Source organism: Oncorhynchus gorbuscha, linkage group LG16 (assembly GCF_021184085.1).
Source record: "Oncorhynchus gorbuscha isolate QuinsamMale2020 ecotype Even-year linkage group LG16, OgorEven_v1.0, whole genome shotgun sequence".
Taxonomy (NCBI): Eukaryota; Metazoa; Chordata; class Actinopteri; order Salmoniformes; family Salmonidae; genus Oncorhynchus; species Oncorhynchus gorbuscha.
The window spans coordinates 95,730,656-95,750,688 of record NC_060188.1 but is presented as its reverse complement, the minus strand read 5'-3'; the positions used below and the strand labels follow the sequence as shown (position 1 = coordinate 95,750,688).

The following is a 20,033-nucleotide window of genomic DNA, read 5'->3' as shown; positions in this document are numbered from 1 at the left end:
AGCTGAATAAACCGTTTATTTCTGTACCCCAGCTGTTCTCTGTCATGTCGTTCACACAGGTTCTGCTTTAAGTCATAACACTTACAGTTTAATAGACACGAAACTCCTATCAGATACTAGGGTTTTCATAAATCTTCTCAAAACTGTGTGTTGTTGAAGTGAAGAAGCTCGTTTAAAGGAGATGTCTCGTGTGTGTTGATGCAGAACATGAACCGGATGCGCCAGATCTCGTCGGTGACGGCCAGTGAGCTCAAGTCCATGCAGGAAGACCTGAGCTTCAAGGAGACGGAGATGCACAAGTCCCAGAACACAGCCAAGGGTCTGTCTTCAGGTTAGTACACAACACAACCAAGGGCCTGTCTTCAGGTTAGTACACAACACAGCCAAATCAAATCAAATGTTATTTGTCACATACACATGGTTAGCAGATGTTAATGCGAGTGTAGCGAAATGCTTGTGCTTCTAGTTCCGACAGTGCAGTGATAACCAACAAGTAATCTAACTAACAATTCCAAAACTACTGTCTTATACACAGTGTAAGGGGATAAAGAATATGTACATAAGGATATATGAATGAGTGATGGTACAGAGCAGCATACAGTAGATGGTATCGAGTACAGTATATACATATGAGATGAGTATGTAAACAAAGTGGCATAGTTAAAGTGGCTAGTGATACATGTGTTACATAAGGATGCAGTAGATGATATAGAGTACAGTATATACGCATGCATATGAGATTAATAATGTAGGGTATGTAACATTATATAAGGTAGCATTGTTTAAAGTGGCTAGTGATATATTTTACATCATTTCCCATCAATTCCCATTATTAAAGTGGCTGGAGTTGAGTCAGTGTCAATGACAGTGTGTTGGCAGCAGCCACTCAGTGTTAGTGGTGGCTGTTTAACAGTCTGATGGCCTTGAGATAGAAGCTGTTTTTCAGTCTCTCGGTCCCTGCTTTGATGCACCTGTACTGACCTCGCCTTCTGGATGATAGTGGGGTGAACAGGCAGTGGCTCGGTTAGTTGTTGCAATTTGTGTGAGAAAACAGAGTGATGGCCTCTATTAAAAATGGTTTTGATGATAGATCCCAAATTAATATAACCACTATAGCATCCCACAACTGTCCAAGACTGTTTGGAATATTTATTTATTGAACAGAATAGAAAGTTTTGTACGTTGGAGGAGAGTAGATTGACATAAGCTAGTGCTTTTGCTGTTCGTTACTTATCTTGTTGACGAAAAGTAAATGTGGACAGTTTTTCCCAATATCTTCAATATGAATTGGATCAGGACGCACGCAGTCGGATTTATTGTGAAGGTGGAGGTTATATTACATGGATTTACTGTGGAGGCTATATTACATGGATTTACTGTGAAAGTGTAGGCTATATTACATGGATTTATTGTGAAGGTGGAGGCTATATTACATGGATTTATTGTGAAGGTGGAGGCTATATTACATGGATTTATTGTGAAAGTGTAGGCTATATTACATGGATTTATTGTGAAGGTGTAGGTAGACTATATTACATGGATTTATTGTGAAAGTGTAGGCTATATTACATGGATTTATTGTGAAGGTGTAGGTAGACTATATTACATGGATTTATTGTGAAGGTGTAGGCTATATTACATGGATTTATTGTGAAGGTGGAGGCTATATTACATGGATTTATTGTGAAGGTGGAGGCTATATTACATGGATTTATTGTGAAAGTGTAGGCTATATTACATGGATTTATTGTGAAGGTGTAGGTAGACTATATTACATGGATTTATTGTGAAAGTGTAGGCTATATTACATGGATTTATTGTGAAGGTGTAGGTAGACTATATTACATGGATTTATTGTGAAGGTGTAGGCTATATTACATGGATTTATTGTGAAGGTGGAGGCTATATGACATGGATTTATTGTGAAGGTGGGGGCTATATTACATGGATTTATTGTGAAGGTGGAGGCTATATTACATGTATTTATTGTGAAGGTGGAGGCTATATTACATGGATTTATTGTGAAGGTGGAGGCTATATTACATGTATTTATTGTGAAGGTGGAGGCTATATTACATGGATTTATTGTGAAGGTGGAGGCTATATTACATGGATTTATTGTGATGGTGTAGACTATTACATGGATTTACTGTGAAGGTGTAGGTAGACTATATTACATGGATTTATTGTGAAGGTGTAGGCTATATTACATGGATTTACTGTGAAGGTGGAGGCTATATTACATGGATTTACTGTGAAGGTGGAGGCTATATTACATGGATTTACTGTGAAGGTGGGGGCTATATTACATGGATTTACTGTGAAGGTGGAGGCTATATTACATGGATTTATTGTGAAGGTGGAGGCTATATTACATGGATTTATTGTGATGGTGTAGACTATTACATGGATTTACTGTGAAGGTGTAGGTAGACTATATTACATGGATTTATTGTGAAGGTGTAGGCTATATTACATGGATTTACTGTGAAGGTGGAGGCTATATTACATGGATTTACTGTGAAGGTGGAGGCTATATTACATGGATTTACTGTGAAGGTGGGGGCTATATTACATGGATTTACTGTGAAGGTGGAGGCTATATTACATGGATTTATTGTGAAGGTGTAGGCTAAATTAAATGGATTTATTGTGAAGGTGGAGGCTATATTACATGGATTTACTGTGAAGGTGGAGGCTATATTACATGGATTTACTGTGAAGGTGGAGGCTATATGACATGGATTTACTGTGAAGGTGGAGGCTATATTACATGGATTTACTGTGAAGGTGGAGGCTATATTACATGGATTTATTGTGAAGGTGGAGGCTATATTACATGGATTTACTGTGAAGGTGGAGGCTATATTACATGGATTTATTAAACTTTTTTAAATGTAGATGTTCCAATGGTCTGCATCAGTGTCTTGTAGGCTATATGTGGAAGCCAAGAGATGCTAAAATGACCGGCAGTTATTTGCTTCACAATCACCGGCTGACAACATGTTGTGAACTCCACAACACAGTCCACCCTACTGTAAAACTCTCTCGTCACTTTTTGACAACCAACTAAGACTCGATTTGTCGAACTGGGTGAAAATCAGCATTTTCAATATACCTCCATGGTGACTTAATGAGAACTGCTGAGCGAACAGTAAGGAAACCCAGCCCCAACAGTAGGGATGATGTCTATAAACACTCTATAGGCTGAAATGAGAGATATCTCTCTGAATACTGACGAAGTAGTGTGCCGATTGATATGGTACAGAAGGTTTTACAGTAACGTCTTTATATTGAAAACTTACGACTAAGAAGTTTTATGGAATCTGTGTTCAACTCGGCACGTGTGTTACTGCTTGGACTGTCATTCTTACTTTCCCCCGTTTCCTCCTTGCTGATAAGTTACAGTACGCATCAGATCCATCTCTACCTTATCTTCCTGACTACACGATAAGCAATCAGCAGAGGATGAGGACACTACACTGTCAACACGCGCAGACACACATTGTTAGGCTAAGACTGGACTATATATCTACAGCCGCGCAGACACACATTGTTAGGCTAAGACTGGACTATATATCTACAGCCGCGCACACTGATCAGATCGTCTCCCTGCCCCCCCCCGTTTCCTCCTCGTAAGTGAGTTTATTTATCAAATACACAGCTGGCTCAGAGCCAGGGGTTTCCTTCCTTTGTCTTCAGCCTCACAGCGTAATGCTGTTCCCTCTAAATAATGTCTTATCAACATAATGCTGTTCCCTCTAAATAATGTCTTATCAACATAATGCTGTTCCCTCTAAATAATGTCTTATCAACATAATGCTGTTCCCTCTTAATAATGTCTTATCAACATAATGCTGTTCCCTCTAAATAATGTCTTATCAACATAATGCTGTTCCCTCTAAATAATGTCTTATCAACATAACGCTGTTCCCTCTAAATAATGTCTTATCAACATAATGCTGTTCCCTCTAAATAATGTCTTATCAACATAATGCTGTTCCCTCTAAATAATGTCTTATCACTGAAACTGTATAAGTCCCAAATGGAAACCTATTCCACAAATAGTGCACTGCTTTATGGCTCTGGTTAACGGGACTATGTAGGGAGTAACCACTGCCAAAGCCACCCGCTAGGCTCCTACATGTCCTTGATCCTACTGTTCTGAGCCAGAGATACATTGTTCCTTTCACTAGTCTGTCTTTCATCAGTGGGCTTTTCCTTTCACAGCTCAGTAAAATAGCTCCGAGTCAATCTTACAGAAGTGAAATAATGACCCTTGCTTTTTGAGGTAAATAATCAGGCCACGCTGGTGTTTTTTGTAACTTATGTAACTTCATAACAATTATAATCCTACTCTCTACATCATTAATAAACAGGCGATTGTCTGTGTGTGTGAGGCAGGGATTCCCGGGGGAGAGAAAAGGCCCTAACCCCAGGAGGAAGCTCTAGAGAATGCACAGAAGTGCTGATGGGGCACTTTACTGCTCTGTACACAGCAGCAGCTCCCCCTCCACTGGCTGGGTCTGGGGCGCAACGCTATCAGTAGGAACCGGACTGCTTCCCCTTCCTGCTCTCAGACCCTGCCTGCCCCAGCACAGCTCCCTGTCTTTGGTCCCAGCCCCCAGCCTCTGCCCTCTGCTCCAAATAATTCGCCCAGACCCTGCGGGGCCCCTGTTCCAGCCCCCAAGCCCAGACTCAGGCTTCCACAGCACATGCCTGTCTCAGCCTGCCTCTGTCCCAGCCTGCCCATGTTCCAGCCTGCTTCTGTCCCTCCCTGTCCCAGCCTGCCTTTGTCCCAGCCCGCCCCTGTCCCAGCCCGCCCCTGTCCCAGCCCCTGCCCCATCCGGCCCCTGTCTCAGCCCGCCCCTGTCCCAGCCCCTGCCCGAGTGCTTTCTCCTGCCCCATCCGGCCTCTGTCCCAGCCCGCCCCTGTCCCATCCTGCCTCTGTCCCAGCCCGCCCGACTGTCTTCCCCTTTCCCCAGACCCCGCCTTCCCCAGAGCCTGGGCCCTTAATCTCTATTGACCTCTAGCTCTGTCCTGTCATCAACATAAATCTTTCTGGTTTCATCCAAGGTGGGATGATAATGGGCAAGCTCTAAGGCTGTAGAAGGCTCTAAGGATCTTACATTTACATGTTAGTCATTCAGCTCTTACCCAGAGTCAGTGAGTCATTTAGCAGACGCTCTTATCCAGTCAGTGAGTCATTTAGCAGACGCTCTTACCCAGTCAGTGAGTCATTTAGCAGACGCTCTTACCCAGAGTCAGTGAGTCATTTAGCAGACGCTCTTACCCAGAGTCAGTGAGTCATTTAGCAGACGCTCTTACCCAGAGTCAGTGAGTCATTTAGCAGACGCTCTTACCCAGAGTCAGTGAGTCATTTAGCAGACGCTCTTACCCAGAGTCAGTGAGTCATTTAGCAGACGCTCTTACCCAGAGTCAGTGAGTCATTTAGCAGACGCTCTTACCCAGAGTCAGTGAGTCATTTAGCAGACGCTCTTACCCAGTCAGAGAGTCATTTAGCAGACGCTCTTACCCAGAATCAGAGTCATTTAGCAGACGCTCTTATCCAGTCAGTGAGTCATTTAGCAGACGCTCTTATCCAGTCAGTGAGTCATTTAGCAGACGCTCTTATCCAGTCAGTGAGTCATTTAGCAGACGCTCTTATCCAGTCAGTGAGTCATTTAGCAGACGCTCTTATCCAGAGTCAGTGAGTCATTTAGCAGACGCTCTTATCCAGAGTCAGTGAGTCATTTAGCAGACGCTCTTACCCAGAGTCAGTGAGTCATTTAGCAGACGCTCTTACCCAGTCAGTGAGTCATTTAGCAGACGCTCTTACCCAGTCAGTGAGTCATTTAGCAGACGCTCTTACCCAGAGTCAGTGAGTCATTTAGCAGACGCTCTTACCCAGAGTCAGTGAGTCATTTAGCAGACGCTCTTACCCAGAGTCAGTGAGTCATTTAGCAGACGCTCTTACCCAGAGTCAGTGAGTCATTTAGCAGACGCTCTTATCCAGAATCAGTGAGTCACTTAGCAGACGCTCTTTTCCAGAATCAGAGAGTCATTTAGCAGACGCTCTTTTCCAGAATCAGAGAGTCACTTAGCAGACGCTCTTATCCAGAGTCAGAGTCAGTCATTTAGCAGACGCTCTTATCTAGAGTCAGAGAGTCATTTAGCAGACGCTCTTATCCAGAGTCAGTGAGTCACTTAGCAGACGCTCTTATCCAGAATCAGAGAGTCACTTAGCAGACGCTCTTATCCAGAGTCAGAGTCAGTCATTTAGCAGACGCTCTTATCTAGAGTCAGAGAGCCATTTAGCAGACGCTCTTATCCAGAGTCAGTGAGTCACTTAGCAGACGCTCTTTTCCAGAATCAGAGAGTCATTTAGCAGACGCTCTTATCCAGTCAGAGTCATTTAGCAGACGCTCTTATCCAGAATCAGTGAGTCATTTAGCAGACACTCTTATCCAGAATCAGTCAGTCACTTAGCAGACGCTCTTTTCCAGAATCAGAGAGTCACTTAGCAGACGCTCTTATCCAGAATCAGTCAGTCATTTAGCAGACGCTCTTATCCAGTCAGAGAATCAGAGAGTCATTTAGCAGACGCTCTTATCCAGTCAGAGAGTCATTTAGCAGACTCTTATCCAGAGTCAGTCATTTAGCAGACTCTCTTATCCAGAGTCAGTCATTTAGCAGACGCTCTTACCCAGTCAGAGAATCAGAGAGTCATTTAGCAGACGCTCTTATCCAGTCAGAGAGTCATTTAGCAGACTCTCTTATCCAGAGTCAACGAGTCTGTGTATTCATTTAAAGATAGCTAGGTGGGACAACCACATATCACAGTAAGTACATTTTACGGTTAGTTCACAGGAGCTGTTCAGCTCTTCTCTGTCCTGGAACAGCCTTCACCCTGAAGCTAGGTCAGAGTTCCTGCCCATTTTCCCAAAAACATCTTAAATCCTCGAGTATTTTAAATAACACTCTCTATCTAGGGTTTGGGTTTGATCATAGCCTGAATGTAGGGAGGGGCAAGAGACCAGAGGTGGCAGAACAGAGTGCTCAGGTTGGAGTGTAGGGTTTGATCATCACCTGAAGGTAGGGAGGCCCAAGAGACCAGAGGTGGCAGAACAGAGTGCTCGGGTTGGGGTGTAGGGTTTGATCATCGCCTGAAGGTAGGGAGGCCCAAGAGACCAGAGGTGGCGGAACAGAGTGCTCGGGTCGGGGTGTAGGGTTTGACCAGAGCCTGAAGGTAGGGAGGGGCATTTCCTCTTGCTGTTCTGTAGGTAAACACGATGGTCTTGTAGAGGATGTGAGTTTTGACTGGAAGCCAGTGGAGTGCGGAGGAGGAGTGGGGTGATGTGGGAAGGTCAAACACCAGACGGACTGCAGCGTTCTGGATAAGTTGCAGGGGTTTCATGGCACAAGCGGGGAGCCCAGCAAACAGCGAGTTGCAGTAGTCCAGATGGGAGTTGATAAGTGCCTGGATTAGGACCTGCGCCACTTCCTGTGTGAGTTAGGGTTGTATTCTACAGATGTTGTAGAGCATGAACCTGCAGGAACGAGTCACTGCTTTGATGTTTGCAGAGAACGACAGGGTGTTGTCCAGGGTCACGCTAAAGTTCTTTGCACTCTGGGAGGGCGACACTGTGGAGTTGTCAACCATCATGGAGACGTCTTTGAACGGGCAGGCCTTCCCGGGAGGAAGAGCAGATCCCTCTTGTCGACGTCGAGCTTGAGGTGGTGGGCCGACATCCAAGCTGAGATATCTGTCAGGCATGCAGAGATGCATGTCGCCACCTGGGTGTCAGAAAGGGGGAAGGAGAAAAGTAGCCATCCGCATAGCGATGACGGAGCGATTAACTTGGTGTATAGAGAGAAGAGGAGAGGGCCGAGAGCCAAGCCCTGGGGGACACCAGTCATAAGAGTGTGTGGTGCAGACACAGATCCTCGCCACAACACCTGGTAGGAGTGGCCCGCCAGGTAGGATGCGATCAAAGTGTGCAGAGCCAGAGGCTCCCAGCCCTGAGAGGTTGGACAGGAAGATCTGATGGTTCACAGTGTTGAAGGCATAAGCTGAGGGATGAGGAAAGTGAGGAATTGGTCTGGAGAAGGGGATGAGGTCGGCAGGAAGGTTGTCGGGCGGCCGGACCTCACTAGTCGCAGGATTTCATCTGGAGAGAGAGAGGGGAGAAAGAGGTCAATGCTTAGGGTAGTTCTGTGTGAGTGGGACCAGTGGACTCAATAGGCTGAGTGAATGAGTGAGACCAGTGGACTCAATAGGCTGAGTGAATGAGGGGGACCAGTGGACTCAATAGGCTGAGTGGGACCAGTGGACTCAATAGGCTGAGTGAATGAGGAGGACCAGTGGACTCAATAGGCTGAGTGAATGAGGAGGACCAGTGGACTCAATAGGCTGAGTGAATGAATGGGACCAGTGGACTCAATAGGCTGAGTGAATGAGGAACTGATGTTGTGAACCTTCTTTTTAAAGTGGTTGACAAAGTCATCCTCCAAGAGGGAGGATCTGGAGGATTAAGGAGGGAGGAGAAGGCGGAAAATAGAGGCAGAAGCTTGAAATTTAGAGTGCTAGAAAGTGGCTTTAGCAGCGGATAGCGAGGAAGAGAAGGTAGAGAGGAGGGAGTGGAAGGATGCTAGGTCCTCAGGAAGTTTTTCTCCATTTTCGCTGAGCTGCCCGCAGCCCTGTTCTGTAAGCTCGCAATTAGTCACTCAGCCATGGAGCAGGAGGAGAGGGCCGAGCTGGCCAGGAGGAAAGGGGACAGTGCGCGTCTTGGGATATGGAAAGGGAGAGTTGAAGAGGCAGAATGAGGAGACCAGTGGGAGAAAGATTTAGCAGAAGGGAGAGATGATAGGAGAGAGTAGTGGGAGAGACTGAGTGAAGATTGTGACGGCGCATGACCATCTGGGTAAGGGCTGAGTGGTTAGGGTTGGAGGAAAGGGAGACAGAAAAGGAAACCAAGTATGATCAAAGACCTGGAGGGGTTTGCAGTAAGATTAGTAGGTGAACAGCCTCTAGTAAGATGTGAGTTGGAGGGTACTGGGAAAGGCTGAGGTCAAAAATGGAAAGGACGGGGAAAAAGAGAGTTGGAAAGAAATTAATTGAAGGCAGATGTGGGGAGGTTGAAGTCGCCAAGTACCAAGAGTGGTGTGCCATCGTCAAGGAAATTAGCTTATGAAGTTGTCAATCTCATTGAGGAACTCTTTAAGGGCACCCCGTGGGCAATAGATGACAACAATGTTAAGCTTGAGTGGACAAGTGACAGAATGGAATTCAAATGAGGAGATGGACAGGTGAGAGAGGGAGAAAAGGTGAGAGAGGGAGAAAAGGTGAGAGAGGGAGAAAAGGTGAGAGAGGGAGAGAGAGGGAGAAAAGGTGAGAGAGGGAGAAAAGGTGAGAGAGGGAGAAAAGGTGAGAGAGGGAGAAAAGAGAACATCTCCACTGAGTAGCCCTGTACCACCACCGTGACGACCACAAGCTCTCGGACTATGAGAGAAAACAGATGAAATGAGAGCAGCTGGAGTCGCAGTGTTCTCTGGGTAATCCATGCCTCTGTCAGGGCCAAACAGTCAAGGGACTGAAGGGCAGCCTAGGCTGAGATGAACTCAGTGTTCTCTGGGTGATCCATGCCTCTGTCAGGGCCAAACAGTCAAGGGACTGAAGGGCAGCCTAGGCTGAGATGAACTCAGTGTTCTCTGGGTGATCCATGCCTCTGTCAGGGCCAAACAGTCAAGGGACTGAAGGGCAGCCTAGGCTGAGATGAACTCAGTGTTCTCTGGGTGATCCATGCCTCTGTCAGGGCCAAACAGTCAAGGGACTGAAGGGCAGCCTAGGCTGAGATGAACTCAGTGTTCTCTGGGTGATCCATGCCTCTGTCAGGGCCAAACAGTCAAGGGACTGAAGGGCAGCCTAGGCTGAGATGAACTCAGTGTTCTTGACAGCAGATCGGCAGTTCCAAACGCTGCCAGAGACACAGGATTCAACATGGGGTTGTGCACACAGCGTCCATTACATTAGAAGAGTTGCAGCCAAAGGGTGGAGAGCTTCTGTAAAGCCTACAGGGAGAGGAGAGAACAGGTACAGAAAACACACACATAGTTGAGAGAGCTTCTGTAAAGCCTACAGGGAGAGGAGAGAAGAGGTACAGAAAACACACACATAGTTGAGAGAGCTTCTGTAAAGCCTACAGGGAGAGGAGAGAACAGGTACAGAAAACACACACATAGTTGAGAGAGCTTCTGTAAAGCCTACAGGGAGAGGAGAGAACAGGTACAGAAAACACACACATAGTTGAGAGAGCTTCTGTAAAGCCTACAGGGAGAGGAGAGAACAGGTACAGAAAACACACACATGGTTGCCAAAGATACAACAGAGCAAAATGAGACCATCTGTAAATAACTAGGTGAGATACTGACAGAGAGTTTAAATAACTAGGTGAGATACTGACAGAGAGAGTAAATAACTAGGTGAGATACTGACAGAGAGAGTAAATAACTAGGTGAGATACTGACAGAGAGAGTAAATAACTAGGTGAGATACTGACAGAGAGTTTAAATAACTAGGTGAGATACTGACAGAGAGAGTAAATAACTAGGTGAGATACTGACAGAGAGAGTAAATAACTAGGTGAGATACTGACAGAGAGTTTAAATAACTAGGTGAGATACTGACAGAGAGAGTAAATAACTAGGTGAGATACTGACAGAGAGTTTAAATAACTAGGTGAGATACTGACAGAGAGAGTAAATAACTAGGTGAGATATTGACAGAGAGAGTAAATAACTAGGTGAGATATTGACAGAGAGGGTAAATAACTAGGTGAGATACTGACAGAGAGAGTAAATAACTAGGTGAGATACTGACAGAGAGTTTAAATAACTAGGTGAGATACTGACAGAGAGAGTAAATAACTAGGTGAGATATTGACAGAGAGAGTAAATAACTAGGTGAGATACTGACAGAGAGAGTAAATAACTAGGTGAGATACTGACAGAGAGAGTAAATAACTAGGTGAGATACTGACAGAGAGAGTAAATAACTAGGTGAGATACTGACAGAGAGAGTAAATAACTAGGTGAGATACTGACAGAGAGAGTAAATAACTAGGTGAGATACTGACAGAGTTTAAATAACTAGGCGAGATACTGACAGAGAGAGTAAATAACTAGGCGAGATACTGACAGAGAGAGTAAATAACTAGGCGAGATACTGACAGAGAGAGTAAATAACTAGGTGAGATACTGACAGAGAGAGTAAATAACTAGACAGTACTAGACCACAACAGATAAAGACAGTACCAGACCACAACAGATAAAGACAAAAAGACAGTACTAGACCACAACAGATAAAGACAGTACTAGACCACAACAGATAAAGACAGTACTAGACCACAACAGATAAAGACAGTACTAGACCACAACAGATAAAGACAGTACTAGACCACAACAGATAAAGACAGTACTAGACCACAACAGATAGACAGTACTAGACCACAACAGATAAAGACAGTACTAGACCACAACAGATAAAGACAGTACTAGACCACAACAGATATAGACAGTACTAGACCACAACAGATAGACAGTACTAGACCACAACAAATAAAGACAGTACTAGACCACAACAGATATAGACAGTACTAGACCACAACAGATAGACAGTACTAGACCACAACAAATAAAGACAGTACTAGACCACAACAGATAAAGACAGTACTAGACCACAACAGATATAGACAGTACTAGACCACAACAGATAGACAGTACTAGACCACAACAAATAAAGACAGTACTAGACCACAACAGATATAGACAGTACTAGACCACAACAGATAGACAGTACTAGACCACAACAGATATAGACAGTACTAGACCACAACAGATAAAGACAGTACTAGACCACAACAGATAAAGACAGTACCAGACCACAACAGATAAAGACAGTACTAGACCACAACAGATATAGACAGTACCAGACCACAACAGATAAAGACAGAGAGACAGTACTAGTCCACAACAGATAAAGACAACAAATGATACTTCTCACTCCAGGACATAACAGGAGTCCTCTAGCTATAGAATGAAGGAAATGGGTGAGAGTTGATTCACTAAGTGTATCAGAGTATGGAATGGAATAGGATGCTATTTGGGATACACTCTATGTGCAACGGTCTGGTCAGGCTCCAGGCTCAGTAGCACTCTGTCAGCACAACAATGTTATTCTTCTAACAGGAAAAAAGAAACACCCAAATTAACATTCTGTCCACTGTCAAGTGTTATCAGAGTTCAGATGTAAGCTGATGTGACAGTTTACTGTGAACTTGTTTTCATGCACTCCTGTGTAATGGACCTCTGAGTAACTGTGTAGCTCAGTGTAATGGAACTCTGTGTAACTGCGTAGCTCAGTGTAATGGAACTCTGTGTAACTGTGTAGCTCAGTGTAATGGAACTCTGAGTAACTGTGTAGCTCAGTGTAATGGAACTCTGTGTAACTGTGTAGCTCAGTGTAATGGAACGCTGTGTAACTGTGTAACTCAGTGTAATGGAACTCTGTGTAACTCAGTGTAATGGAACTCTGTGTAACTGTGTAGCTCAGTGTAATGGAACTCTGTGTAACTGTGTAACTCAGTGTAATGGAACTCTGTGTAACTGTGTAACTCAGTGTAATGGAACTCTGTGTAACTCAGTGTAATGGAACTCTGTGTAACTGTGTAGCTCGGTGTAATGGAACTCTGTGTAACTGTGTAGCTCAGTGTAATGGAACTCTGTGTAACTCAGTGTAATGGAACTCTGTGTAACTGTGTAGCTCAGTGTAATGGAACTCTGCATAACTGTGTAACTGTGTAGCTCAGTGTAATGGAACTCTGTAACTGTGTAGCTCAGTGTAATGGAACTCTGTGTAACTCAGTGTAATGGAACTCTGTGTAACTGTGTAGCTCAGTGTAATGGAACTCTGTGTAACTGTGTAGCTCAGTGTAATGGAACTCTGTGTAACTGTGTAGCTCAGTGTAATGGAACTCTGTGTAACTGTGTAGCTCAGTCTAATGGAACTCTGTGTAACTGTGTAACTCAGTGTAATGGAACTCTGTGTAGCTCAGTCTAATGGAACTCTGTGTAACTGTGTAACTCAGTGTAATGGAACTCTGTGTAGCTCAGTCTAATGGAACTCTGTGTAACTCAGTGTAATGGAACTCTGTGTAACTGTGTAGCTCAGTGTAATGGAACTCTGTGTAACTGTGTAGCTCAGTGTAATGGAACTCTGTGTAACTGTGTAGCTCAGTGTAATGGAACTCTGTGTAACTGTGTAGCTCAGTGTAATGGAACTCTGTGTAACTGTGTAGCTCAGTGTAATGGAACTCTGTGTAACTGTGTAGCTCAGTGTAATGGAACTCTGTGTAACTCAGTGTAATGGAACTCTGTGTAACTCAGTGTAATGGAACTCTGTGTAGCTCAGTCTAATGGAACTCTGTGTAGCTCAGTCTAATGGAACTCTGTGTAACTCAGTGTAATGGAACTCTGTGTAACTGTGTAGCTCAGTGTAATGGAACTCTGTGTAGCTCAGTCTAATGGAACTCTGTGTAACTCAGTGTAATGGAACTCTGTGTAACTGTGTAGCTCAGTGTAATGGAACTCTGTGTAACTCAGTGTAATGTAGGCCTACTGTGACCAAAGGACGTTTGAAATGATACAATGACTATGATGTTACAGTTCAGACTGTCAGCTCTAAGGGTATTTTCATTCAAATCGGGTGAAACGTTTAGATATGTTTGTTCATGGTCGTCGTCGTCCCCACCATTACAATAATAGGGGAGGTTAGCATTTTGGGGGGGGGCATGATATTTGTGCGTCTGTAACTTTCTCACTCATCATTGTTCACATTTATTTCAGGATTATCCGTGATCATGGTAATATCCACATTAATTAGAAACATTATATTATTATTTAGAATAACAGTGATTCCAAAATAACAATACATTATTAACCATTCATTTCTATTGGCCACAAAATGGTCTGAAACACAACCAAAACAAACAGCAATGAATCCACAACAAGTTTGTAGAGTCACACGCCTGATGAGGTGGAGGAGGATGAGGAGAAGGAAATCAATAAGGAAAAGAGGGAAGAGCGGGAACCTAGTGGTGTAGTTGACCCAGGTACATTATGTGTGTGTTATGAATATGGGACCAAATACTAAACTTTTTACTACTTTAATACACATAAGTTAATTTGTCCCGGGTACTTTTGGTCCTCTAAAATGGTGTTCACCCGATATGGATGAGAATACCCTCAAATGAAAGCTGCACTTTGACCTCATAGTCATTGTATCATTTCAAATCCACAGTGCTGGGAGTACAGAAGCCAACACACCAAACAATGTGTCACTGTCTCAATCCTGTTGAAGCTCACTGTATATATTAAATTGATCAAGTCTCGATGTCGCTTGAAATATGCCAATGATCTGTCTGTGATCTTCTTTTTTTAATGTGCTTGTCTATGTACGTCTGTCTGTCTTTTTGTCCTTCCGTCTCTGCGTGTCTCGTCCTCAACCGTCCCCCAGAGAACCACCGTCTGACCCTTGACCTGCAGAAGGTAGAGCAGCTGGAGAGTAAGATCAACACAGAGCTGACCAGCCTGAAGGACAAGATAGAGACCATGACTCAGGAGCTGGAGACGTACAGCAACCTGGACATTCTAAAGGCTGCTGGAGAGGACAAGAAGAAGGTACTGTCTGTCTGTCCGTTCGTCGGTCCGTCCGTCTGTCCGTCCGTCTGTTAATGTCAGAGTTACGGGAGGAAAGCACCTGTCTGTCTGTCCGTCCGTCTGTCTGTCGGTCCGCCCGTCTGTCTGTCTGTCTGTCTGTCTGTTAATGTCAGAGTTACGGGAGGAAAGCACCTGTCTGTCTGGTCTTGTCTTGTCTGGTCTTGTCTGGTCTTGTCTGGTCTTGTCTGGTCTTGTCTGGTCTGGTCTGGTCTGGTCTTGTCTGGTCTGGTCTTGTCTTGTCTTGTCCTGTCCTTTCTGAGGTACAGACCTATGTTTGGAAAGTACACCTGACCTCAGCTATGGGCCTACAGAGTGTCTGTAGCAGAGCTGATGTAGGATCAGTTGCCTTTTAGAGTGTAACGAGTAAGATAATATGGATGAGGGGACCTGATCCTAGATCAGCACTGCCACTCTGCTTAATGAATACGGGCTCTGAAGTGTCACTCAGTGTGAGATTAGTGTGTGGACCAGGCTTTGACGGGATGCCCTCTGTGGAGGAGGGTCCATGAGGTTTAAGTTCACTGCAGCCCATTAAACATTTGTTGTTGTGTTTTTTTACATTTGAATGATTACGTTCACAGATAAACAGCTCAAATGAATACTCGCTCTCCATTTGGCAAATCTGACCATTTTATCCTCCTGATTTCTGGTTTACAAGCAAAAATTAAAGCAGGAAGTACCAGTGACTCGCTCGATATGGAAGTGGTCAGATGACGCGGATGCTACGCTACAGGACTAGCAGACTGGATTCATACAATGGCATTGAGGAGTATACCACCTCAGCCACCTGCTTCATCATAAAGAGCATCTACAATGTTGTCCCCACATTGACCATACGTACATATCCCGACCAGAAGCCATGGATTACAGGCAACATCCACACCAAGCTAAAGGCTAGAGCTGCTGCTTTCAAGGAGCGGGACTGTAAATCCGGGACTGAAATCCCACTACACCTTCAGATGAAGCATCAAACAGGAAAAGCGTCAATACAGGACTAAGATTGAATCCTACTACACCGGCTCTGACACTCATCAGATGTTGCAGGGCTTGAAAACTATCCCGGACTACAGCCGTGAGCTTCCCAGTGACGTGAGCCTACCAGACGAGCTAAATGCCTTTTATGGTCGCTTTAAGGCAAGCAACACTGAAGCATGCATGAGGGCACCAGCTGTTCCCGGACGACTATGTGATCACGCTCTCGGTAGCCGATGTGAGCCGATGTGACTAAGACTTTTAAACAGGTCAACATTCACAAAGCCCTGGGGCCAGACGGATTACCAGGACGTGTGCTCAAAGCATGCGCGGACTGGCAAGTGTCTAAACTGATATTTTCAACCTGTCCCTGACCAAGTTTGTAGTACCTACAGACTACCATAGACCACCATAGTCCCTGTGCCCAAGAAAGCGAAGGTAACCTGCCTAAATGATTACCACCCCGTAGCACTCACGTCGGTAGCCATGAAGTGCTTTGAAATGCTGGACTTCTGGAAAAGTTGGGCTGAACAGGCCCCCATTAACATCGATGAGGCTGTAGTGGAGCGGGTCGAGAGTTTCAAGTTCCTTGGTGTCCACATCACCAACGATCTATCATGGTCCAAACACACCAAGACAGTCGTGAAGAGGGCATGACAAAGACTATTCCCCCTCAGGAGAATGAAAAGATTTGGCATGGGTCCTCAGATCCTCAGAAAAGTTCTACAGCTACACCATCGAGAGCATCCTGACCAGTTGCGTCACCGCCTGGTACGGCAACCGCTCGGCATCCGACCGCAAGGCGCCACCGAGGGCAGTGTTTACGGCCCAGTATATCGCTTGGGGCCAAGCTCCCTGACATCCTTCTTCCTGGTCCTTCTGTAGCTCAGTTGGTAGAGCATGGCGCTTGTAACGCCAGGGTAGTGGGTTCGATTCCAGGGACCTCCCATACGTAGAATGTATGCACACATGACTGTAAGTCGCTTTGGATAAAAGCGTCTGCTAAATGGCATATATTATTTATTATTATATTATATATTATATTATTATCCAGGACCTGTATACTAGGCCCAAAAATGGTCAAATACTCCAGTCACCCAATTCATAGACTGTTCTACCCTCTGTAGCGGGTGGCCTTAATCAAAATGGCCACCCGGACTATTTACATTGACCCCCCTTTGTTTTTACACTGATGCAACTCTCTGTTTATTATCTATACATAGTCACTTTATGTACGAAATGACTTGACTAACCTTCCCACGTTGACACTGTACTTTTTCTCTGACTATATTTTTTTACTTTAGTTTGTTTAGTAAATATTTTCTTTAAACCCTTTATTAAAACTGCATTGTTGGGTTAAGGGCTTGTAAGTAAAGCATTTCACCGTAAGGTCTACTTCACCCGTTTTGATTTGGATCACGTGAAAAATACATTTTGATTTGATTGTGTTACATAGTTAATCGTGAACGCATTTTAAGATAACATTAAGACAACAGTCCTCTTTCAATGCCTTAGTGTCCGCAGGAAGCAGGATGTAATATTTAGTGAAAGAGCCCCACATCTGTGGCAGAGGTCTCATGGCATAGTCCCTGTAAGATCACGTCGCTAATGGCAACCAGCGACAGTGTTATCGTTGAGGGAGTTTACCAATGGGAACAACTTGGTAGAGCTTACAAGGAAACGTAAAAGCATCCTCCTCTACAGGCATCACAAAGCGACTCTCTCCTTTAAACAGGAAACACATTCTCTGAGAGATTTGACACCAGGAAGTCATGTTTCTTCCACTGACTCAGTCTGAGAAACACAAGTTTTAGTTTCAACCAATGAAGAAAGGGGTGTAACCAATGATTGGTTGACCCACTTCATCTGCTTAAACATCCGTAAGATATTTTTTCAGTAAATCCTTGTTTTATTACCCCACCAGAGCTGTGTATCTGAAATATACGGCTATTCACTATCTGAGCTGATGATTTGCAGTGGTAGCTCTACTAACACCATAACGAGTGTTGAATGGATGGATGAATGGATGGATGAATGAATGGATGGATGAATGAATGGATGAATGAATGGATGGATGAATGGATGGATGAATGAATGAATGGTAGTTGATCTAAGTTGTTGTCTATTGTCCTATAGAGGCTGCAGGAGGACAGAGTATCCCTGGCCCAGAGGAGAGACAGCTTTCACAAGGTCATGCAGAAGATGAATGAGGTGTATGAAGCTCTGAAAACACAGCTACAGGACAATGAGACACATGCTCAGGTACAGAGAGCATACTGACTACAGACTAGTATGGAGGTTAGCCTGGTGTCTGATCTGTTCATGCTATTAGCCAACAACCATGGTAGTTGCCAGGCTAGGCTAACTTGATGTGGCCTGTCTATTGCCTTTCACGAACACTCATGATGTCATAATAACTTTGGAGCTTGAAGATTCCTTGAGCGTTTCTTGCCTGTTTTTTTTTTTCCCCCTCTCAACCAACCACTGTTTTATGTTGGTTTTCAGCTGACCAATCTGGAGAGGAAGTGGCAACATCACGAGCAGAACAACTTCGTCATGAAAGAGTGTATCCTTGTGTTTTGATTGGACACAATCAAGTTCCATTACAGGACTGAATCAATAGGTTGGTGTCTGTCACAGGCAGAATGGATCTGTGGAATCTATACATTACAGGACTGACAATGGTAGACGTAATATCCCCAAATGGGGGGGACATGTTGTATAAACCAAAGTTTCCTTGACTCCTACATCTCCAGTCATCGCCTCTAAGGGTATGGAGAGCGACTACCGTCCGGTGGTGAAGACTGTCTCCAAGCAGCTGGCAGAGTACAACAAGATCCTCATAGACACCCTACAGGGAACCAAGATCTAGGAACTGACTCGGGAACAAGGACAGCTTCCTCTCTCTGGAGGCAGTCTCCATGTCCCAATTCCTGCATCAACCCCTCTGTCATACACTACCATTCAATAGTTTGGGGCCACTTAGAAATGTCCTTATTTTTTAAAGAAAAGCCTTCTTTTTATTGTCCATTAAAATAACATCAAATTGATCAGAAATACAGTTAGACATTGTTAATGTTGTAAATGACTGTTGTAGCTGGAAATGGCAGATTTTTCATGGAATATCTACATAGGCGTACAGAAGAAAAACCTTTTGAAATTATGTTAGCACAGCTGTAAACTGTTGTTCTGATTAAAGAAGCGATAAAACTGGCCTTTAGACTTCTTTTGCCCATCTTAATCTTTTCTTTTTATTGGCCAGTCTGAGATATGGCTTTTTCTTTGCAACTCTGCCTAGAAGGCCAGCTTCAGATTCTTGGCAATTTCTCACATGGAAAAGCCTTCATTTCTCAGAACAAGAATAGACTGACGAGTTTCAGAAGAAAGTTCTTTGTTTCTGGCCATTTTGAGCCTGTAATCGAACCCCCAAACGCTGATGCTCCAGATACTCAACTAGTCTAAAGAAGGCCAGTTTTATTGCTTCTTTAATCAGAACAACAGTTTACAGCTGTGCTAACATAATTGCAGAAGGGTTTTCTAATGATCAATTAGCATTTTAAAATGATCAACTTGGATTAGCTAACACAACGTGCCACTGGAACACAGGAGTGATAGTTTCTGATAATGGGCCTCTGTACGCCTATGTAGATATTCCATAAAAAATCTGTTTCCAGCTGCAATAGTCATTTACAACATTAACAATGTCTACAGTGTATTTCTGATCAATTTGATGATATTTTAATGGACAAAATGTTGATTTTCTTTCAAAAACAAGGACATTTCTTATTGACCCCAAACGATTGTGTACGTACGGGTTGAGATAGATAGATAGATAGATAGATAGATAGATAGATAGATAGATAGATAGATAGATAGACCACATAGATAGATAGATAGATAGATAGATAGATAGATAGATAGATAGATAGATAGATAGATAGATAGATAGATAGATAGATAGATAGATAGATAGATAGATAGATAGATAGATAGATAGATATACTATATACTCAACCAAATATGATATACGTATGTGTTTGAGCAGAGATATGCTGGACTCCAACCACATATAATGATAACAAAGTGTCTTGACTCATCCTATGTAGTTACATGTGACATATTTCAAACGTTGTACCTGACCATTTCTCTGTTGTTCCATTACTGTCAATACAACATGTTCTGTAGCGTCGTTTTCCTTTCTTTCTTGATAAAACGGTTTGACCAACGACGTTGTCACGTTTCTACATTTATGGATGTCTGTCCTTAGAATTAGTCTCTAACAGTAC

General features: G+C 43.8%; 1 protein-coding gene across 1 annotated transcript in view; it reads left to right on the top strand.

The window, feature by feature from the left end:
- ift74 (intraflagellar transport 74) overlaps positions 1–18,815 on the top strand; it is a 60,934-nt gene extending 42,119 nt beyond the window's left edge. The window contains exons 17-21 of the mRNA XM_046303566.1: positions 205–331; positions 14,573–14,736; positions 17,884–18,009; positions 18,253–18,313; positions 18,504–18,815. Coding sequence (XP_046159522.1) covers positions 205–331; positions 14,573–14,736; positions 17,884–18,009; positions 18,253–18,313; positions 18,504–18,619 — 594 coding nt within the window. The 3' untranslated portion in view covers positions 18,620–18,815. The remainder of the gene's footprint in view (positions 1–204; positions 332–14,572; positions 14,737–17,883; positions 18,010–18,252; positions 18,314–18,503) is intronic.
- Positions 18,816–20,033: the final 1,218 nt, after the last annotated feature.